Source organism: Panulirus ornatus, chromosome 4 (genome assembly GCF_036320965.1).
Source record: "Panulirus ornatus isolate Po-2019 chromosome 4, ASM3632096v1, whole genome shotgun sequence".
In the NCBI taxonomy this organism is placed as follows: domain Eukaryota; kingdom Metazoa; phylum Arthropoda; class Malacostraca; order Decapoda; family Palinuridae; genus Panulirus; species Panulirus ornatus.
In genome coordinates, this window is record NC_092227.1 from 90432841 (window position 1) to 90456667 (window position 23827).

The window sequence follows — 23827 nt, forward strand, 5'->3', positions numbered from 1 at the left end:
CAGGTCCTCAAGGTATGCAGGAGGTGTATTGATGTTGGAATAAGCATAGACCCCACCTTTTTAGGCACCTTTAAACTAATCCTACTATTGCATTCTTACAATTGATATCTTTGATTTTCATAAACAATGGGGTTGATGTTAATATTGGCTTTAGATTTTTTCAGGAGGAGATGAAGATAAATTCAAAAGACACCATCACATACTTCATTTGCTTTAATACTGTTAAATAGACTGCATCTTTAGCAAGGATATCTCAAGTTTTTTCATTATCTAATCAAGGTTCAGAAATACCAATCGTATAATTTTCTTCCAGTACGGTCATCACTCTCTAAAAATATGTTGCCTGTCACATTATATTTTTCTTCCAGTGCAGCCCTCTCTAAGTCAGAAATGTCATTAGATATCTATGTACTTTAGCAGGAAATATTTTCTGTGACTGCAATTTATTGCAAATGCACTTTTGTTGTAGGATGGGTCTGCTCCACAGGTGCATCCTTTTTTTTTTTTTTTACCAAAATGCATGCATAGAGTCACTAAGGAACTGGACCAAATGTGCAGCTTCCACTTTATTGAGGTGTAGATCATCCTTCATAAACATTTTTTTTTTTTCTTTTGCTTTGTCGCTGTCTCCCGCGTTTGCGAGGTAGCGCAAGGAAACAGACGAAATAAATGGCCCAACCCACCCCCATACACATGTATATACATACGTCCACACACGCAAATATACATACCTACACAGCTTTCCATGGTTTACCCCAGACGCTTCACATGCCTTGATTCAATCCACTGACAGCACGTCAACCCCGGTATACCACATCGCTCCAATTCACTCTATTCCTTGCCCTCCTTTCACCCTCCTGCATGTTCAGGCCCCGATCACACAAAATCTTTTTCACTCCATCTTTCCACCTCCAATTTGGTCTCCCTCTTCTCCTCGTTCCCTCCACCTCTGACACATATATCCTCTTGGTCAATCTTTCCTCACTCATTCTCTCCATGTGCCCAAACCATTTCAAAACACCCTCTTCTGCTCTCTCAACCACGCTCTTTTTATTTCCACACATCTCTCTTACCCTTATGTTACTTACTCGATCAAACCACCTCACACCACACATTGTCCTCAAACATCTCATTTCCAGCACATCCATCCTCCTGCGCACAACTCTATCCATAGCCCACGCCTCGCAACCATACAACATTGTTGGAACCACTATTCCTTCAAACATTCGAGATAATGTTCTCGACTTCCAAACATTCTTCAAGGCTCCCAGGATTTTTGCCCCCTCCCCCACCCTATGATCCACTTCCGCTTCCATGGTTCCATCTGCTGCCAGATCCACTCCCAAATATCTAAAACACTTTACTTGCTCCAATTTTTCTCCATTCAAACTTACCTCCCAATTGACTTGACCCTCAACCCTACTGTACCTAATAACCTTGCTCTTATTCACATTTACTCTTAACTTTCTTCTTTCACACACTTTACCAAACTCAGTCACCAGCTTCTGCAGTTTCTCACATGAATCAGCCACCAGCGCTGTATCATCAGCGAACAACAACTGACTCACTTCCCTAGCTCTCTCACCCCCAACAGACTTCATACTTGCCCCTCTTTCCAAAACTCTTGCATTCACCTCCCTAACAACCCCATCCATAAACAAATTAAACAACCATGGAGACATCACACACCCCTGCCGCAAACCTACATTCACTGAGAACCAATCACTTTCCTCTCTTCGTACACGTACACATGCCTTACATCCTCGATAAAAACTTTTCACTGCTTCTAACAACTTGCCTCCCACACCATATATTCTTAATACCTTCCACAGAGCATTTCTATCAACTTTATCATATGCCCTCTCCAGATCCATAAATGCTACATACAAATCCATTTGCTTTTCTAAGTATTTCTCACATACATTCTTCAAAGCAAACACCTGATCCATACATCCTCTACCACTTCTGAAACCACACTGCTCTTCCCCAATCTGATGCTCTGTACATGCCTTCACCCTCTCAATCAATACCCTCCCGTATAATTTACCAGGAATACTCAACAAACTTATACCTCTGTAATTTGAGCACTCACTCTTATCCCCTTTGCCTTTGTACAATGGCACTATGCACGCATTCCGCCAATCCTCAGGCACCTCACCATGAGTCATACTTACATTAAACAACCTTACCAACCAGTCAATAATACAGTCACCCCCTTTTTTAATAAATTCCACTGCAATACCATCCAAACCTGCTGCCTTGCCGGCTTTCATCTTCCGCAAAGCTTTTAGTACCTCTTCTCTGTTTACCAAATCATTTTCCCTAACCCTCTCACTTTGCACACCACCTCGACCAAAACACCCTATATCTGCCACTCTATCATCAAACACATTCAACAAACCTTCAAAATATTCACTCCATCTCCTCACATCACCACTACTTGTTATCACCTCTCCATTTGCGCCCTTCACTGAAGTTCCCATTTGCTCCCTTGTCTTACGCACTTTATTTACCTCCTTCCAGAACATTTTTTTATTCTCCCTAAAATTTAATGATACTCTCTCACCCCAACTCTCATTTGCCCTCTTTTTCACCTCTTCCACCTTTCTCTTGACCTCCTGTCTCTTTCTTTTATACATCTCCCACTCATTTGCATTTTTTCCCTGCAAAAATCGTCCAAATGCCTCTCTCTTCTCTTTCACTAATAATCTTACTTCTTCATCCCACCACTCACTACCCTTTCTAATCAACCCACCTCCCACTCTTCTCGTGCCACAAGCATCTTTTGCGCAATCCATCACTGATTCCCTAAATACATCCCATTCCTCCCCCACTCCCCTTACTTCCATTGTTCTCACCTTTTTCCATTCTGTACTCAGTCTCTCCTGGTACTTCTTCACACAAGTGTCCTTCCCAAGCTCACTTACTCTCACCACCCTCTTCACCCCAACATTCACCCTTCTTTTCTGAAAACCCATACCAATCTTCACCTTAGCCTCCACAAGATAATGATCAGACATCCCTCCAGTTGCACCTCTCAGCACATTAACATCCAAAAGTCTCTCTTTCGCGCGCCTGTCAATTAACACGTAATCCAATAACACTCTCTGGCCATCTTTCCTACTTACATACGTATACTTATGTATATCTCGCTTTTTAAACCAGGTATTCCCAATCACCAGTCCTTTTTCAGCACATAAATCTACAAGCTCTTCACCATTTCCATTTACAACACTGAACACCCCATGTATACCACATATTCCCTCAACTGCCACATTACTCACCTTTGCATTCAAATCACCCATCACTATAACCCGGTCTTGTGCATCAAAACCACTAACACACATTCAGCTGCTCCCAAAACACTTGCCTCTCATGATCTTTCTTCTCATGCCCAGGTGCATATGTACCAATAATCACCCATCTCTCTCCATCAATTTTCAGTCTTACCCATATTAATCGAGAATTTACTTTCTTACGTTCTATCACATACTCCCACAACTCCTGTTTCAGGAGTAGTGCTACTCCTTCCCTTGCTCTTGTCCTCTCACTAACCCCTGACTTTACTCCCAAGACATTCCCAAACCACTCTTCCCCTTTACCCTTGAGCTTCGTTTCACTCAGCACCAAAACATCCAGGTTCCTTTCCTCAAACATACTACCTATCTCTCCTTTTTTCACATCTTGGTTACATCCACACACATTTAGAAACCCCAGTCTGAGCCTTTGAGGAGGATGAGCACTCCCCGCGTGACTCCTTCTTCTGTTTCCCATTTTAGAAAGTTAAAAGATACAAGGAGGGGAGGATTTCTGGAACCCCGCTCCCGTCCCCTATAGTCGCCTTCTACGACACGCGAGGACGACTTCATAAACATATCAGGCCAAATGTAAGAATGCTGCCACAAGATTATGAACGCTCCTCCCTCCTACAAAGAAAGGTCACTGATCTGTTATTGAGACTGAATACACTGTTAAAGAAGGCATTCACTTACTTGATCCTGGGCAGTACTTCTGAAATAGTAAAGTTATTAGTTTTGTTTGGAAAAACAAATGGTTGATATTTTTCTAAAACCTCCCCTCATCTGTTCTTGAGTACATCATTGGCTTCTACATAATGAATTAATCGTAGGTTATCATCAGGACCATGAAAGACATTCTCCATGACATTGGATACATCATCGAGCTTTTCCACCTGACTTTAGATGATGGCATCACCATCCAGCCTGACCTTGTGTTTGTTGTTCTCTACACCCTCCAAAGTTTGAAACAGATTTCTTGTCATTACTGGCAAAAAAGGCATACTTTTAAAGGGCTTAGCACCTTGCTGCACTACTTGGAAAGTTTGATTTACCTGATTGGGAGGAGAAGAATAAATTTGGGGTCCCTTAACTCTTGAATTGCTTCTCGCTAACATTACTGGCTCACTCCGTTTGTGAGGGACTTGGGAGAAGAAATCATCCTCCAAAATACATAAGTACATTTCTTCATCTTTTCTTTTTCTCTTTCATCTATGACTGTATAGTCCAATTAAGGCCCATCCTTGATGTAGACTTTTGTCTGGTGCCTCCAGTTAAAAAAGAAGAAATTCCTCGAGTTCTAAGTTTGGAGCATAGCTAAGGAGGCAAACTGTCTTCTGCCAAATATCAGAATAACTTTCAAGTACATAGATAAAGAAATATACAGCAAGTTATCCATATCTTACATAAGGCCAAAGCTAGAATATGCCTCTCAAGTTTGTTCACCATGCATAAAGAAATGAAAAACTCTGAGACACTCCAGAGGATGGCTACAAAGAAGGTTCCAACATTAAAAGAACTAAGCTACAGGGAAAGGCTGGAGGCTGTAAATTTACCCACGTTGGAAGAGAAAAGACCGAGGGGTGACATGATCACAACCTCTAAGTTTATAAAAGAGCTAGATGAAGTGGTCAATTGACAGTACTTGAAGAGATGTTGGGATAGAGCAAACAGGGGGCATAACTTGAAATAAGAAACTTGTAAGCAAGGAAGAAAGTATTGGTGAGGACAACATACGTAATTTCAAGAGGTTATATGATAGTAGACAGTGCTCAAGAGATAGGGGCCCATGAATGTAAAGCTCCCTCCCTGTACAGTACAAATAGTTAATCAAGTTGCTGTAACATCCACTCTATCTTGGAAGCCCCATATTACAGAAATAGTTAAGGCTGCCCCTAAGAAACTTGGTGTCCTGTTTAGAAGTCTTTCTATTCATCTGAACAGTAGCTCCATTTATACAAAGGATTAATCCATCCTTGCATGGAGTGCTGTTCTCACATCTAAGGTGGTTCTAGCTTGCATCTTTACATGATAGAGATGAGTCAAGAGCAGTCCAACTTATAAACCCTCCCAGGCCAACTTTGAAACTTAATCAGCTAGCTCTACGCTGCAGTGTTGGTTCACTTTTCTTGATAGAGAGTAGGTTAGAGCAGCTATAGACAGTAGGTTAGAGCAGCTATAGACAGTGGGTTAGAGCAGCTATTTTCAGTAACTGCAGGCAGCTTCTCCTCAAGGATCTGTCTGTTTAAGCAAAAACTGCAATATAAAGGCATTTTAAGATTATTGAAAAACAGGATGCCTAACTTTTCAATACACACAGAATACCACTGACTGGCTGACATGCTCAGAAATAGAAAATATTCTATTCTAAAGAAAATAAGGCATCTTTGATGACCTGACTCATAGATCTTTGATCATATGAGCATTTTTTTTTTTCATTTTGATTTTATAGCATTTCTTAGCACCATAGCATAAAATGTAATAAAAATGAACAGTAAGAACAGCACAAAAATTAGGTATGAAAATATTTAGAGTAAGACACAGACATAGCTAAAGTAAAAACGAGGAAAATACTCTTAAGTCTGACATTAGATTTTTGATGCATAGAGCACTGGTTTAGGTACATACAGTAAAAGATTGTGCATGCCCCACTTTAGAACAAAAACATTTTTTCTCAGGTGAGAAATTTTTATACATCACAAGTGATATGAATTGAATTATCAGATTGCAGAAATGAAAATAATCCACCCCATACGTAGATATCTTATCCCTTGGAAGCATTATATTTGTGATTTCTGAAATTCCCTTGATTACTTACAGGTGAAGCAACTTACCTAGATGATATGCCACCTCTTCCTAATGAAGTTCATGGTGCCTTTGTTCAGACAACCTTTGCCAGTGCTAAAATAGTGTCCATCGATGCTTCTAAGGCTTTGGTAAGTAATTTTTGTGGATACATAAGATTTTAGGGAGAATAAAAAGATGTTTTGGAATGAGATGACTAAAGTGTGTAAGACAAGGGAACAAATAGGAACATCAGTGAAGGGGGCTAATGGGGAGGTGATAACAATTTGTGGTGATGTGAGAAGGATGGAGTGAGTATTTTGAAGGTTTGTTGAATGTGGCAGATATAGGGTGTTTTGGTTGAGGTGGTGTGCAAAGTGAGGATTAGGGAGAATGATTTGGTAAACAGAGAAGAGGTAGTAAAAGCTTCGCGGAAGATGAAAGCCAGCAAGGCAGCGGGTTTAGATGGTATTGCAGTGGAATTTATTAAAAAAGGGGGTGACTGTATTGTTGACTGGTTGATAAGGTTATTTAATGTATGTATGACTCATGGTGAGGTGCCTGAGGATTGGCAGAATGCTTGCATAGTGCCATTGAACAAAGGCAAAGGGGATAATAGTGAGTGCTCATATTACAGAGGTATAAGTTTGTTTAGTATTCCTAGAAAATTTTATGGAAGGGTATTGATTGAAAGGGTGAAGGCATGTACAGAGCATCAGATTGGGGAAGAGCAGTGTGGTTTCAGAAGTAGTAGAGGATGTGTGAATTAGGTGTTTCCTTTGAAGAATGTATGTGAGAAATACTTAAAAAAGCAAATGGATTGGATGTAGCACTTATGGATCTGGAGAAGGCATATGATAGAGTTGATAGAGATGCTCTGTGTAAGGTATTAAGAATATATGGTGTGGGAGGAAAGTTGTTAGAAGCAGTGAAAAGTTTTTATCGAGGATGTAAGGCATGTGTACGAGTAGGAAGATAGGGAAGTGATTGGTTCTTGGTGAATGTTGATTTGCGGCAGGGTTTTGTGATGTCTCCATGGTTGTTTAATTTGTTTATGGACGGGGTTGTTAGGGAGGTGAATGCATGAGTTTTGGAAAGAGGGGCAAGTATGCAGTCTGTTGTGGATTAGAGAGCTTGGGAAGTGAGTCAGTTGTTGTTCACTGATGATACAGCGCTGGCTGGTGGCTGATTCGTGTGAGAAACTGCAGAAGCTGGTGACTGAGTTTGGTAATGTGTGTGAATGAAGAAAGCTGAGAGTAAATGTGAATAAGAGCAAGGTTATTAGGTACAGCAGGGCCAAGGGACAGGTCAATTGGGAGGTAAGTTTGAATGGAGAAAAACTGGAGGAAGTGAAGTGTTTTAGACATTTGGGAGTGGATCTGGCAGTGGATGGAACCATGGAAGCGGAATTGAATCATAGGGTGGGGAAGGGGGCGAAGGTTCTGGGAGTGTTGAAATATGTGTGGAAGTTGAGAACGTTATCTTGGAAAGCAAAAATGGGTATGTTTGAAGAAATAGTGGTTCCAACAATGTTATATAGTTGCAAGGCATGCAGAGGAGGGTGGATGTGCTGGAAATGAGATGTTTGAGGACAATATGTGGTGTGAGGTGGTTTGATTGAGTAAGTAATGAAAGGGTAAGAGAGATTTGTGGTAATAAAAAAAAGTGTGGTTGAGAGAGCAGAAGAGGGTGTATTGAAATGGTTTGGTCACATGGAGAGAATGAGTGAGGAAAGATTGACAAAGACGATATATGTGTCAGGGGTGGAGGGAATGGGGAGAAGTGGGAGACCAAATTGGAGATGGAATGATGGAGTGAAAAAGATTTTGAGCGATAGGGGTCTGAACATGCAAGAGGGTGAAAGGCATGTAAGGAATAGAGTGAATTGGAACGATGTGGTATACTGGGGTTGACATGCTGTCAATGGATTGAACCAGGGCATGTGAGCATCTGGGGTAAACCATGGAAAGGTTTGTTGGGCCTGGATGTGGAGGGGAGCTGTGGTTTCGGTGCATTATACATGACATCTAGAGACTAAGTGTGAACAAATGTGGCATTTGTTTTCTTTTCCTAGCGCTACCTCACGCACATGCGGGGGTAGGGGGTTGTCATTTCATGTGTGGTGGGGTGGCGAGAGGAATGAATAAGGGCAGACAGTATGTGTTATGTTTATTTTTTATTTTTTTATTTTGCTTTGTCGCTGTCTCCCGCATTTGTGAGATAGCGCAAGGAAACAGACGAAAGAAATGGCCCAACCCACCCCATACACATGTATATACACACACATCCACACACGCAAATATACATACCTATACATTTCAATGTACACATATATATACACACACAGACACACACATATATACCCATGCACACAATTCACACTGTCTGCCTTTATTCATTCCCATCGCCGCCTCGCCACACATGGAATACCATCCCCCTCTCCCCTCATGTGTGCGAGGTAGCGCTAGGAAAAGACAACAAAGGCCCCATTCGTTCACACTCAGTCTCCAGCTGTCATGCTATAATGCCCGAAACCACAGCTCCCTTTCCACAGCCAAGCCCCACACAACTTTCCATGGTTTACCCCGGACGCTTCACATTCCCTGATTCAATCCACTGGCAGCAAGTCAACCCCGGTATACCACATCGATCCAATTCACTCTATTCCTTGCCTTCCTTTCACCCTCCTGCATGTTCAGCCCCGATCACACAAAATCTTTTTCACTCCATCTTTCCACCTCCAATTTGGTCTCCCACTTCTCCTCGTTCCCTCCACCTCCGACACATATATCCTGTTGGTCAATCTTTCCTCACTCATTCTCTCCATGTGCCCAAACCATTTCAAAACACCCTCTTCTGCTCTCTCAACCACGCTCTTTTTATTTCCACACATCTCTCTTACCCTTACATTACTTACTCGATCAAACCACCTCACACCACACATTGTCCTCAAACATCTCATTTCCAGCACATCCACCCTCCTGCGCACAACTCTATCCATAGCTCACGCCTCGCAACCATACAACATTGTTGGAACCACTATTCCTTCAAACATAGCCATTCTTGCTTTCCGAGATAATGTTCTCAACTTCCACACATTCTTCAAGGCTCCCAGGATTTTCGCCCCCTCCCCCACCCTATGATTCACTTCCGCTTCCATGGTTCCATCCGCTGCCGGATCCACTCCCAGATATCTAAAACACTTTACTTCCTCCAGTTTTCTCCATTAAAACTTACCTCCCAATTGACTTGACCCTCAACCCTACTGTACCTAATAACCTTGCTCTTATTCACATTTACTACATACAAATCCATTTGCTTTTCTAAGTATTTCTCACATACATTCTTCAAAGCAAACACCTGATCCACACATCCTCTACCACTTCTGAAACCACACTGCTCTTCCCCAATCTGATGCTCTGTACATGCCTTCACCCTCTCAATCAATACCCTCCCATATAATTTACCAGGAATACTCAACAAACTTATACCACTGTAATTTGAGCACTCACTCTTATCCCCTTTGCCTTTGTACAATGGCACTATGCACGCATTCCGCCAATCCTCAGGCACCTCACCATGAGTCATACATACATTAAATAACCTTACCAACCAGTCAACAATACAGTCACCCCCTTTTTTAATAAATTCCACTGCAATACCATCCAAACCTGCTGCCTTGCCGGCTTTCATCTTCTGCAAAGCTTTCACTACCTCTTCTCTGTTTACCAAATCATTTTCCCTAACCCTCTCACTTTGCACACCACCTCGACCAAAACACCCTATATCTGCCACTCTATCATCAAACACATTCAACAAACCTTCAAAATACTCACTCCATCTCCTTCTCACATCACCACTACTTGTTATCACCTCCCCATTTGCGCCCTTCACTGAAGTTCCCATTTGCTCCCTTGTCTTACGCACTTTATTTACCTCCTTCCAGAACATCTTTTTATTCTCCCTAAAATTTAATGATACTCTCTCACCCCAACTCTCATATATATATATTTTTTTTTTTTTTTTTTTTTTTTTTTTTATACTTTGTCGCTGTCTCCCGCGTTTGCGAGGTAGCGCAAGGAAACAGACGAAAGAAATGGCCCAACCCCCCCCCCCATACACATGTACATACACACATCCAGACACGCAAATATACATACCTACACAGCTTTCCATGGTTTACCCCAGACGCTTCACATGCCTTGCTTCATTCCACTGACAGCACGTCAACCCCTGTATACCACATGACTCCAATTCACTCTATTTCTTGCCCTCCTTTCACCCTCCTGCATGTTCAGGCCCCGATCACACAAAATCTTTTTCACTCCATCTTTCCACCTCCAATTTGGTCTCCCTCTTCTCCTCGTTCCCTCCACCTCCGACACATATATCCTCTTGGTCAATCTCTCCTCACTCATTCTCTCCATGTGCCCAAACCATTTCAAAACACCCTCTTCTGCTCTCTCGACCACGCTCTTTTTATTTCCACACATCTCTCTTACCCTTACGTTACTTACTCGATCAAACCACCTCACACCACACATTGTCCTCAAACATCTCATTTCCAGCACATCCATCCTCCTGCGCACATCTCTATCCATAGCCCACGCCTCGCAACCATACAGCATTGTTGGAACCACTATTCCCTCAAACATACCCATTTTTGCTTTCCGAGATAATGTTCTCGACTTCCACACATTTTTCAAGGCTCCCAAAATTTTCGCCCCCTCCCCCACCCTATGATCCACTTCCGCTTCCATGGTTCCATCCGCTGACAGATCCACTCCCAGATATCTAAAACACTTCACTTCCTCCAGTTTTTCTCCATTCAAACTCACCTCCCAATTGACTTGACCCTCACCCCTACTGTACCTAATAACCTTGCTCTTATTCACATTTACTCTCAACTTTCTTCTTCCACACACTTTACCAAACTCAGTCACCAGCTTCTGCAGTTTCTCACATGAATCAGCCACCAGCGCTGTATCATCAGCGAACAACAATTGACTCACTTCCCAAGCTCTCTCATCCCCAACAGACTTCATACTTGCCCCTCTTTCCAGGACTCTTGCATTTACCTCCTTTACAACCCCATCCATAAACAAATTAAACAACCATGGAGACATCACACACCCCTGCCGCAAACCTACATTCACTGAGAACCAATCACTTTCCTCTCTTCCTACACGTACACATGCCTTACATCCTCGATAAAAACTTTTCACTGCTTCTAACAACTTGCCTCTCACACCATATATTCTTAATACCTTCCACAGAGCATCTCTATCAACTCTATCATATGCCTTCTCCAGATCCATAAATGCTACATACAAATCCATTTGCTTTTCTAAGTATTTCTCACATACATTCTTCAAAGCAAACACCTGATCCACACATCCTCTACCACTTCTGAAACCGCACTGCTCTTCCCCAATCTGATGCTCTGTACATGCCTTCACCCTCTCAATCAATACCCTCCCATATAATTTACCAGGAATACTCAACAAACTTATACCTCTGTAATTTGAGCACTCACTCTTATCCCCTTTGCCTTTGTACAATGGCACTATGCACGCATTCCGCCAATCCTCAGGCACCTCACCATGAGTCATACATACATTAAATAACCTTACCAACCAGTCAACAATACAGTCACCCCCTTTCTTAATAAATTCCACTGCAATACCATCCAAACCTGCTGCCTTGCCGGCTTTCATCTTCCGCAAAGCTTTTACTACCTCTTCTCTGTTTACCAAATCATTTTCCCTAACCCTCTCACTTTGCACACCACCTCGACCAAAACACCCTATATCTGCCACTCTGTCATCAGACACACATATATATATATATATATATATATATATATATATATATATATATATATATATATATATATATATATATATATATATATATTTTTTTTTTTTTGCTTTGTCGCTGTCTCCCGCGTTTGCGAGATAGCGCAAGGAAGCAGACGAAAGAAATGGCCCAACCCACCCCCATACACATGTATATACATACATCCACACACGCAAATATACATACCTACACAGCTTTCCATGGTTTACCCGAGACGCTTCACATACCCTGATTCAATCCACTGACAGCACATCAACCCCGGTATACCACATCGATCCAATTCACTCTATTCCTTGCCCTCCTTTCACCCTCCTGCATGTTCAGGCCCCGATCACAGAAAATCTTTTTCACTCCATCTTTCCACCTCCAATTTGGTCTCCCACTTCTCCTCGATCCCTCCACCTCCGACACATATATCCTCTTGGCCAATCTTTCCTCACTCATTCTCTCCATGTGCCCAAACCATTTCAAAACACCCTCTTCTGCTCTCTCAACCACGCTCTTTTTATTTCCACACATCTCTCTTACCCTTACGTTACTTACTCGATCAAACCACCTCACACCACACATTGCCCTCAAACATCTCATTTCCAGCACATCCATCCTCCTGCGCACAACTCTATCCATAGCCTACGCCTCGCAACCATACAACATTGCTGGAACCACTATTCCTTCAAACATACCCATTTTTGCTTTCAGAGTTAATGTTCTCGACTTCCACACATTCTTCAAGGCCCCCAGAATTTTCGCCCCCTCCCCCACCCTATGATCCACTTCCGCTTCCATGGTTCCATCCGCTGCCAGATCCACTCCCAGTTATCTAAAACACTTCACTTCCTCCAGTTTTTCTCCATTCAAACTTACCTCCCAATTGACTTGACCCTCAACCCTACTGTACCTAATAACCTTGCTCTTATTCACATTTACTCTTAACTTTCTTCTTTCACACACTTTACCAAACTCAGTCACCAGCTTCTGCAGTTTCTCACATGAATCAGCCACCAGTGCTGTATCATCAGCGAACAACAACTGACTCACTTCCCAAGCTCTCTCATCCCCAACAGACTTCATACTTGCCCCTCTTTCCAAAACCCTTGCATTCACCTCCCTAACAACCTCATCCATAAACAAATTAAACAACCATGGAGACATATATATATATATATATATATATATATATATATATATATATATATATATATATATATATATATATATGGGGGGGTTGTTAGGGAGGTGAATGCAAGAGTTTTGGAAAGAGGGGCAAGTATGAAGTCGGTTGGGGATGAGAGAGCTTGGGAAGTGAGTCAGTTGTTGTTCGCTGATGATACAGCGCTGGTGGCTGATTCATGTGAGAAACTACAGAAGCTGGTGACTGAGTTTGGTAAAGTGTGTGAAAGAAGAAAGTTAAGAGTAAATGTGAATAAGAGCAAGGTTATTAGGTACAGTAGGGTTGAGGGTCAAGTCAACTGGGAGGTGAGTTTGAATGGAGAAAAACTGGAGGAAGTGAAGTGTTCTAGATATCTGGGAGTGGATCTGGCAGCGGATGGAACCATGGAAGCGGAAGTGGATCATAGGGTGGGGGAGGGGGCGAAAATTCTGGGAGCCTTGAAGAATGTCTGGAAGTCGAGAACATTATCTCGGAGAGCAAAAATGGGTATGTTTGAAGGAATAGTGGTTCCAACAATGTTGTATGGTTGCGAGGCGTGGACTATGGATAGAGTTGTGTGCAGGAGGATGGATGTGCTGGAAATGAGATGTTTGAGGACAATGTATGGTGTGAGGTGGTTTGATCGAGTAAGTAACGTAAGGGTAAGAGAGATGTGTGGAAATAAAAAGAGCGTGGTTGAGAGAGCAGAGGAGGGTGTTTCGAAATGGTTTGGTCACATGGAGAGAATGAGTGAGGAAAGATTGACCAAGAGGATATATGTGTCGGAGGTGGAGGGAACGAGGAGAAGAGGGAGACCAAATTGGAGGTGGAAAGATGGAGTGAAAAAGATTTTGTGTGATCGGGGCCTGAACATGCAGGAGGGTGAAAGGAGGGCAAGGAATAGAGTGAGTTGGAGCAATGTGGTATACCGGGGTTGACGTGCTGTCAGTGGATTGAATCACGGCATGTGAAGCGTCTGGGGTAAACCATGGAAAGCTGTGTAGGTATGTATATTTGCGTGTGTGGACGTATGCATATACATGTGTAAGGGGGTGGGTTGGGCCATTTCTTTCGTCTGTTTCCTTGTGCTACCTCGCAAATGCGGGAGACAGCGACAAAGCAAAAAAAAAGAGAGGCAAGTGTTTTGGGAGCAGCTGAATGAGTGTGTTAGTGGTTTTGATGCACGAGACCGGGTCATAGTGATGGGTGATTTGAATGCAAAGGTGAGTAATGTGGCAGTTGAGGGAATAATTGGTATACATGGGGTGTTCAGTCTTGTAAATGGAAATGGTGAAGAGCTTGTAGATTTATGTGCTGAAAAAGGACTGATGATTGGGAATACCTGGTTTAAAAAGTGAGATATACATAAGTATACTTATGTAAGTAGGAGAGATGGCCAGAGAGCGTTATTGGATTACGTGTTATTTGACAGGCGTGCGAAAGAGAGACTTTTGGATGTTAATGTGCTGAGAGGTGCAACTGGAGGGATGTCTGATCATTATCTTGTGGAGGCTAAGGTGAAGATTTGTATGGGTTTTCAGAAAAGAAGAGTGAATGTTGGGGTGAAGAGGGTGGTGAGAGTAAGTGAGCTTGAGAAGGAGACCTGTGTGAGGAAGTACCAGGAGAGACTGAGTACAGAATGGAAAAAGGTGAGAACAATGGACGTAAGGGGAGTGGGGGAGGAATGGGATGTATATAGGGAATCAGTGATGGATTGCGCAAAAGATGCTTGTCGCATGAGAAGAGTGGGAGGTGGGCTGATTAGAAAGGGTAGTGAGTGGTGGGATGAAGAAGTAAGAGTATTAGTGAAAGAGAAGAGAGAGGCATTTGGACGATTTTTGCAGGGAAAAAATGCAATTGAGTGGGAGATGTATAAAAGAAAGAGACAGGAGGTCAAGAGAAAGGTGCAAGAGGTGAAAAAGAGGGCAAATGAGAGTTGGGGTGAGAGAGTATCATTAAATTTTAGGGAGAATAAAAAGATGTTCTGGAAGGAGGTAAATAAAGTGCGTAAGACAAGGGAGCAAATGGGAACTTCGGTGAAGGGCGCAAGTGGGGAGGTGATAACAAGTAGTGGTGATGTGAGAAGGAGATGGAGTGAGTATTTTGAAGGTTTGTTGAATGTGTTTGATGATAGAGTGGCAGATATAGGGTGTTTTGGTCGAGGTGGTGTGCAAAGTGAGAGATTAGGGAAAATGATTTGGTAAACAGAGAAGAGGTAGTGAAAGCTTTGCAGAAGATGAAAGCCGGCAAGGCAGCGGGTTTGGATGGTATTGCAGTGGAATTTATTAAAAAAGGGGGTGACTGTATTGTTGACTGGTTGGTAAGGTTATTTAATGTATGTATGACTCATGGTGAGGTGCCTGAGGATTGGCGGAATGCGTGCATAGTGCCATTGTACAAAGGCAAAGGGGATAAGAGTGAGTGCTCAAATTACAGAGATATAAGTTTGTTGAGTATTCCTGGTAAATTATATGGGAGGGTATTGATTGAGAGGGTGAAGGCATGTACAGAGCATCAGATTGGGGAAGAGCAGTGTGGTTTCAGAAGTGGTAGAGGATGTGTGGATCAGGTGTTTGCTTTGAAGAATGTATGTGAGAAATACTTAGAAAAGCAAATGGATTTGTATGTAGCATTTATGGATCTGGAGAAGGCATATGATAGAGAAAATAAATAATATATTTTTATTTTTTTATCATACTTTGTCGCTGTCTCCCGCGTTTGCGAGGTAGCGCAAGGAAACAGACGAAAGAAATGGCCCAACCCCCCCCATACACATGTATATACATACGTCCACACACGCAAATATACATACCTACACAGCTTTCCATGGTTTACCCCAGACTCTTCACATGCCTTGCTTCAATCCACTGACAGCACGTCAACCCCGGTATACCACATCGCTCCAATTCACTCTATTCCTTGCCCTCCTTTCACCCTCCTGCATGTTCAGGTCCCGATCACACAAAATCTTTTTCACTCCATCTTTCCACCTCCAATTTGGTCTCCCTCTTCTCCTTGTTCCCTCCACCTCTGACACATATATCCTCTTGGTCAATCTTTCCTCACTCATCCTCTCCATGTGCCCAAACCACTTCAAAACACCCTCTTCTGCTCTCTCAACCACGCTCTTTTTATTTCCACACATCTCTCTTACCCTTACGTTACTCACTCGATCAAACCACCTCACACCACACATTGTCCTCAAACATCTCATTTCCAGCACATCCATCCTCCTGCGCACAACTCTATCCATAGCCCACGCCTCGCAACCATACAACATTGTTGGAACCACTATTCCTTCAAACATACCCATTTTTGCTTTCCGAGATAATGTTCTCGACTTCCACACATTCTTCAAGGCCCCCAGGATTTTCGCCCCCTCCCCCACCCTATGATCCACTTCCGCTTCCATGGTTCCATCCGCTGCCAGATCCACTCCCAGATATCTAAAACACTTCACTTCCTCCAGTTTCTCTCCATTCAAACTCACCTCCCAATTGACTTGACCCTCAACCCTACTGTACCTAATAACCTTGCTCTTATTCACATTTACTCTTAACTTTCTTCTTCCACACACTTTTCCAAACTCAGTCACCAGCTTCTGCAGTTTCTCACATGAATCAGCCACCAGCGCTGTATCATCAGCGAACAACAACTGACTCACTTCCCAAGCTCTCTCATCCCCAACATACTTCATACTTGCCCCTCTTTCCAAAACTCTTGCATTCACCTCCCTAACAACCCCATCCATAAACAAATTAAACAACCATGGAGACATCACACACCCCTGCCGCAAACCTACATTCACTGAGAACCAATCACTTTCCTCTCTTTCTACACGAACACATGCCTTACATCCTCGATAAAAACTTTTCACTGCTTCTAACAACTTTCCTCCCACACCATATATTCTTAATACCTTCCACAGAGCATCTCTATCAACTCTATCATATGCCTTCTCCAGATCCATAAATGCTACATACAAATCCATTATATATATATATATATTTATATGGAGATATATATATATATATATATATATATATATATATATATATATATATATATATATATATATATATATATATATATATATATGCCTTCTCCAGATCCATAAATGCTACATACAAATCCATTTGCTTTTCTAAGTATTTCTCACATACATTCTTCAAAGCAAACACCTGATCCACACATCCTCTACCACTTCTGAAACCACACTGCTCTTCCCCAATCTGATGCTCTGTACATGCCTTCACCCTCTCAATCAATACCCTCCCATATAATTTACCAGGAATACTCAACAAACTTATACCTCTGTAATTTGAGCATTCACTCTTATCCCCTTTGCCTTTGTACAATGGCACTATGCACGCATTCCGCCAATCTTCAGGCACCTCACCATGAGTCATACATACATTAAATAACCTTACCAACCAGTCAACAATACAGTCACCCCCTTTTTTAATAAATTCCACTGCAATACCATCCAAACCTGCTGCCTTGCCGGCTTTCATCTTTCGCAAAGCTTTCACTACCTCTTCTCTGTTTACCAAATCATTTTCCCTATCCCTCTCACTTTGCACACCACCTCGACCAAAACACCCTATATCTGCCACTCTATCATCAAACACATTCAACAAACCTTCAAAATACTCACTCCATCTCCTTCTCACATCACCACTACTTGTTATCACCTCCCCATTTGCGCCCTTCACTGAAGTTCCCATTTGCTCCCTTGTCTTACGCACTTTATTTACCTCCTTCCAGAACATCTTTTTATTCTCCCTAAAAGTTAATGATACTCTCTCACCCCAACTCTCATTTGCCCTTTTTTTCACCTCTTGCACCTTTCTCTTGACCTCCTGTCTCTTTCTTTTATACATCTCCCACTCAATTGTATTTTTTTCCCTGCAAAAATCGTCCAAATGCCTCTCTCTTCTCTTTCACTAATACTCTTACTTCTTCATCCCACCACTCACTACCCTTTCTAATCAGCCCACCTCCCACTCTTCTCATGCGACAAGCATCTTTTGCGCAATCCATCACTGATTCCCTAAATACATCCCATTCCTCCCCCACTCCCCTTGCTTCCATTGTTCTCACCTTTTTCCATTCTGTACTCAGTCTCTCCTGGTACTTCCTCACACAGGTCTCCTTCTCAAGCTCACTTACTCTCACCACCCTCTTCACCCCAACATTCACTCTTCTTTTCTGAAAACCCATACAAATCTTCACCGTAGCCTCCACAAGATAATGATCAGACATCCCTCCAGTTGCACCTCTCAGCACATTAACATCCAAAAGTCTCTCTTTCGCACGCCTGTCAATTAACACGTAATCCAATAACGCTCTCTGGCCATCTCTCCTACTTACATAAGTATACTTATGTATATCTCGCTTTTTAAACCAGGTATTCCCAATCATCAGTCCTTTTTCAGCACATAAATCTACAAGCTCTTCACCATTTCCATTTACAACACTGAACACCCCATGTATACCAATTATTCCCTCAACTGCCACATTACTCACCTTTGCATTCAAATCACCCATCACTATAACCCGGTCTCGTGCATCAAAACCACTAACACACTCATTCAGCTGCTCCCAAAACACTTGCCTCTCTTGATCTTTCTTCTCATGCCCAGGTGCATATGCACCAATAATCACCCACCTCTCTCCATCAACTTTCAGTTTTACCCATATTAATCGAGAATTTACTTTCTTACACTCTATCACATACTCCCACAACTCCTGTTTCAGGAGTATTGCTACTCCTTCCCTTGCTCTTGTCCTCTCACTAACCCCTGACTTTACTCCCCAGACATTCCCAAACCACTCTTCCCCTTTACCCTTGAGCTTCGTTTCACTCAGAGCCAAAACATCCAGGTTCCTTTCCTGAAACATACTACCTATCTCTCCTTTTTTCACATCTTGGTTACATCCACACACATTTAGGCACCCCACTCTGAGCCTTCGAGGAGGATGAGCACTCCCCGCGTGACTCCTTCTTCTGTTTCCCATTTTAGAAAGTTAATACAAGGAGGGGAGGATTTCTGGCCCCCCGCTCCTGTCCCCTCTAGTCGCTTTCTACGACACGCGAGGAATACGTAGGAAGTATTCTTTCACCCCTATCCCCAGGGATAATATACATATATATATACATATACACATACACACACATACACATACATACGCACATATATACACACACACACATACATATATATACATATGAAAAATGTAAGAAACAATTTAGAAAACTGAAACTTCTAGCTTGAAATGAATGAAAAAAATGAATGTCACATAATGGTTCAACCTCTGGCTATGGAAAAAAGGAACTGTATAATTTATTTACACAAACGTCAATAGCAGTTCTCATCAATTTAACCACTGTATCAATAAGCTTCAATGTCTAAGCTACATTTTTTCTCCAATTTCACTATTTTCCTTCACATTTTCAATTGTGTCTGAAGGCATATGATAGAGTTGATAGAGATGCTCTGTGGAAGGTATTAAGAATATATGGTGTGGGAGGAAAGTTGTTAGAAGCAGTGAAAAGTTTTTATCGAGGATGTAAGGCATGTGTACGTGTAGGAAGAGAGGAAAGTGATTGGTTCTCAGTGAATGTAGGTTTGCGGCAGGGGTGTGTGATGTCTCCATGGTTGTTTAATTTGTTTATGGATGGGGTTGTTAGGGAGGTAAATGCAAGAGTTTTGGAAAGAGGGGCAAGTATGAAGTCTGTTGGGGATGAGAGAGCTTGGGAAGTGAGTCAGTTGTTGTTCGCTGATGATACAGCGCTGGTGGCTGATTCATGTGAGAAACTGCAGAAGCTGGTGACTGAGTTTGGAAAAGTGTGTGGAAGAAGAAAGTTAAGAGTAAATGTGAATAAGAGCAAGGTTATTAGGTACAGTAGGGTTGAGGGTCAAGTCAATTGGGAGGTGAGTTTGAATGGAGAAAAACTGGAGGAAGTGAAGTGTTTTAGATATCTGGGAGTGGATCTGGCAGCGGATGGAACCATGGAAGCGGAAGTTGATCATAGGGTGGGGGAGGGGGCGAAAATTCTGGGGGCCTTGAAGAATGTGTGGAAGTCGAGAACATTATCTCGGAAAGCAAAAATGGGTATGTTTGAAGGAATAGTGGTTCCAACAATGTTGTATGGTTGCGAGGCGTGGGCTATGGATAGAGTTGTGCGCAGGAGGATGGATGTGCTGGAAATGAGATGTTTGAGGACAATGTGTGGTGTGAGGTGGTTTGATCGAGTGAGTAACGTAAGGGTAAGAGAGATGTGTGGAAATAAAAAGAGCGTGGTTGAGAGAGCAGAAGAGGGTGTTTTGAAGTGGTTTGGGCACATGGAGAGGATGAGTGAGGAAAGATTGACCAAGAGGATATATGTGTCGGAGGTGGAGGGAGCAAGGAGAAGAGGGAGACCAAATTGGAGGTGGAAAGATGGAGTGAAAAAGATTTTGTGTGATTGGGGCCTGAACATGCAGGAGGGTGAAAGGAGGGCAAGGAATAGAGTGAATTGGAGCGATGTGGTATACCGGGGTTGACGTGCTGTCAGTGGATTGAATCAAGGCATGTGAAGCGTCTGGGGTAAACCATGGAAAGCTGTGTATGTATGTATATTTGCGTGTGTGGACGTATGTATATACATGTGTATGGGGGGGGGTTGGGCCATTTCTTTCGTCTGTTTCCTTGCGCTACCTCGCAAACGCGGGAGACAGCGACAAAGTATAAAAAAAAAAATATATATATATATATATATATATATATATATATATATATATATATATATATATATATATATATATATAGGGGAGAAAGAATGCTTCCCACGTATTCCCTGCGTGTCGTAGAAGGCGACTAAAAGGGGAGGGAGCGGGGGGCTGGAAATCCTCCCCTCTTGTTTTATTTTTTTTAATTTTCCAAAAGAAGGAACAGAGAATTGGGCCAGGTGGGGGTATTCCCTCAAAGGTCCAGTCCTCTGTTCTTAACGCTACCTCGCTAATGCGGGAAATGGTGAATAGTTTGAAAGAAAGAAAGATATATATATATATATATATTATTATTTATTTTTTTTATTATACTTTGTCGCTGTCTCCCGCGTTTGCGAGGTAGCGCAAGGAAACAGACGAAAGAAATGGCCCAACCCCCCCCCATACACATGTATATACATACGTCCACACGCGCAAATATACATACCTACACAGCTTTCCATGGTTTACCCCAGACGCTTCACATGCCTTGCTTCAATCCACTGACAGCACGTCAACCCCGGTATACCACATCGCTCCAATTCACTCTATTCCTTGCCCTCCTTTCACCCTCCTGCATGTTCAGGCCCCAATCACACAAAATCTTTTTCACTCCATCTTTCCACCTCCAATTTGGTCTCCCTCTTCTCCTTGTTCCCTCCACCTCCGACACATCCTCTTGGTCAATCTTTCCTCACTCATCCTCTTCATGTGCCCAAACCACTTCAAAACACCCTCTTCTGCTCTCTCAACCACGCTCTTTTTATTTCCACACATCTCTCTTACCCTTACGTTACTCACTCGATCAAACCACCTCACACCACACATTGTCCTCAAACATCTCATTTCCAGCACATCCATCCTCCTGCGCACAACTCTATCCATAGCCCACGCCTCGCAACCATACAACATTGTTGGAACCACTATTCCTTCAAACATACCCATTTTTGCCTTCCTAGATAATGTTCTCGACTTCCACACATTCTTCAAGGCCCCCAGGATTTTCACCCCCTCCCCCACCCTATGATCCACTTCCGCTTCCATGGTTCCATCCGCTGCCAGATCCACTCCCAGATATCTAAAACACTTCACTTCCTCCAGTTTTTCTCCATTCAAACTCACCTCCCAATTGACTTGACCCTCAACCCTACTGTACCTAATAACCTTGCTCTTATTCACATTTACTCTTAACTTTCTTCTTCCACACACTTTTCCAAACTCAGTCACCAGCTTCTGCAGTTTCTCACATGAATCAGCCACCAGCACTGTATCATCAGCGAACAACAACTGACTCACTTCCCAAGCTCTCTCATCCCCAACAGACTTCATACTTGCCCCTCTTTCCAAAACTCTTGCATTTACCTCCCTAACAACCCCATCCATAAACAAATTAAACAACCATGGAGACATCACACACCCCTGCCGCAAACCTACATTCACTGAGAACCAATCACTTTCCTCTCTTCCTACATGTACACATGCCTTACATCCTCGATAAAAACTTTTCACTGCTTCTAACAACTTTCCTCCCACACCATATATTCTTAATATATGTGTGTGCGTGTATATGTGTGTATGTATGTGTATATATATATATTTATATATATTATCCCTGGGGATAGGGGTGAAAGAATACCTCCCACGCATTCCTCACATGTTGTAGTAGTCGACTCGAGGGGACGGGAGCGGGGGGCCAGAAATCCTCCCCTCCATGTATTTTAACTCTAAAAAATGGGAAACAGAAGGAGTCACATGGGGAGTGCTCATCCTCCTCATAGACTCAGATTGGGGTGTCTAAATGTGTGTGGATGTAACCAAGATGTGAAAATAGGAGAGATAGGTAGTATGTTTGAGGAAAGGAACCTGGATGTTTTGGCTCTTTTGAGTGAAACGAAGCTCAAGGGTAAAGGGGAAGAGTGGTTTGGGAATGTCTTGTGAGTAAAGTCTGGGGTTAGTGAGAGGACAAGAGCAAGGGAAGGAGTAGCATTACTCCTGAAACAGGAGTTGTGTGAGTATGTGATAGAATGTAAGAAAATAAATTCTCGATTAATATGGGTAAAACTGAAAGTTGATGGAGAGAGATGGGTGATTATTGGTGCATATGCACCTGGGCATGAGAAGAAAGATCATGAGAGGCAAGTGTTTTGGGAGCAGCTGAATGAGTGTATTAGTGGTTTTGATGCACAAGACCGGGTTATAGTGATGGGTGATTTGAATGCAAAGGTGAGTAATGTGGCAGTTGAGGGAATAATTGGTATACATGGGGTGTTCAGTGTTGTAAATGGAAATGGTGAAGAGCTTGTAGATTTAAGTGCTGAAAAAGGACTGGTGATTGGGAATACCTGGTTTAAAAAGCGAGATATACATAAGTATACGTATGTAAGTAGGAGAGATGGCCAGAGAGCGTTATTGGATTATGTGTTAATTGACAGGCGCGCGAAAGAGAGACTTTTGGATGTTAATGTGCTGAGAGGTGCAACTGGAGGGATGTCTGATCATTATCTTGTGGAGGCTAAGGTGAAGATTTGTATGGGTTTTCAGAAAAGAAGAGTGAATGTTGGGGTGAAGAGGGTGGTGAGAGTAAGTGGGCTTGGGAAGGAGACTTGTGTGAGGAAGTACCAGGAGAGACTGAGTACAGAATGGAAAAAGGTGAGAAGGATGGAAGTAAGGGGAGTGGGGGAGGAATGGGATGTATTTAGGGAATCAGTGATGTATTGCGCAAAAGATGCTTGTGGCATGAGAAGCATGGGAGGTGGGTTGATTAGAAAGGGTAGTGAGTGGTGGGATGAAGAAGTAAGGTTATTAGTGAAAGAGAAGAGAGAGGCATTTGGACGATTTTTGCAGGGAAAAAATGCAATTGAGTGGGAGATGTATAAAAGAGACAGGAGGTCAAGAGAAAGGTGGAAGAGGTGAAAAAGAGGGCAAATGAGAGTTGGGGTGAGAGAGTATCATTAAATTTTAGGGAGAATAAAAAGATGTTCCGG

At 42.6% G+C, this 23827-nt stretch overlaps 1 protein-coding gene across 1 annotated transcript in view; it reads left to right on the plus strand.

The window, feature by feature from the left end:
* The window catches only part of LOC139764912 (uncharacterized), a 567165-nt gene that overhangs the window by 218944 nt on the left and 324394 nt on the right, over positions 1-23827 (plus strand). Inside the window, exon 11 of the mRNA XM_071691991.1 lies at positions 6117-6232. Coding sequence (XP_071548092.1) covers positions 6117-6232 — 116 coding nt within the window. The remainder of the gene's footprint in view (positions 1-6116; positions 6233-23827) is intronic.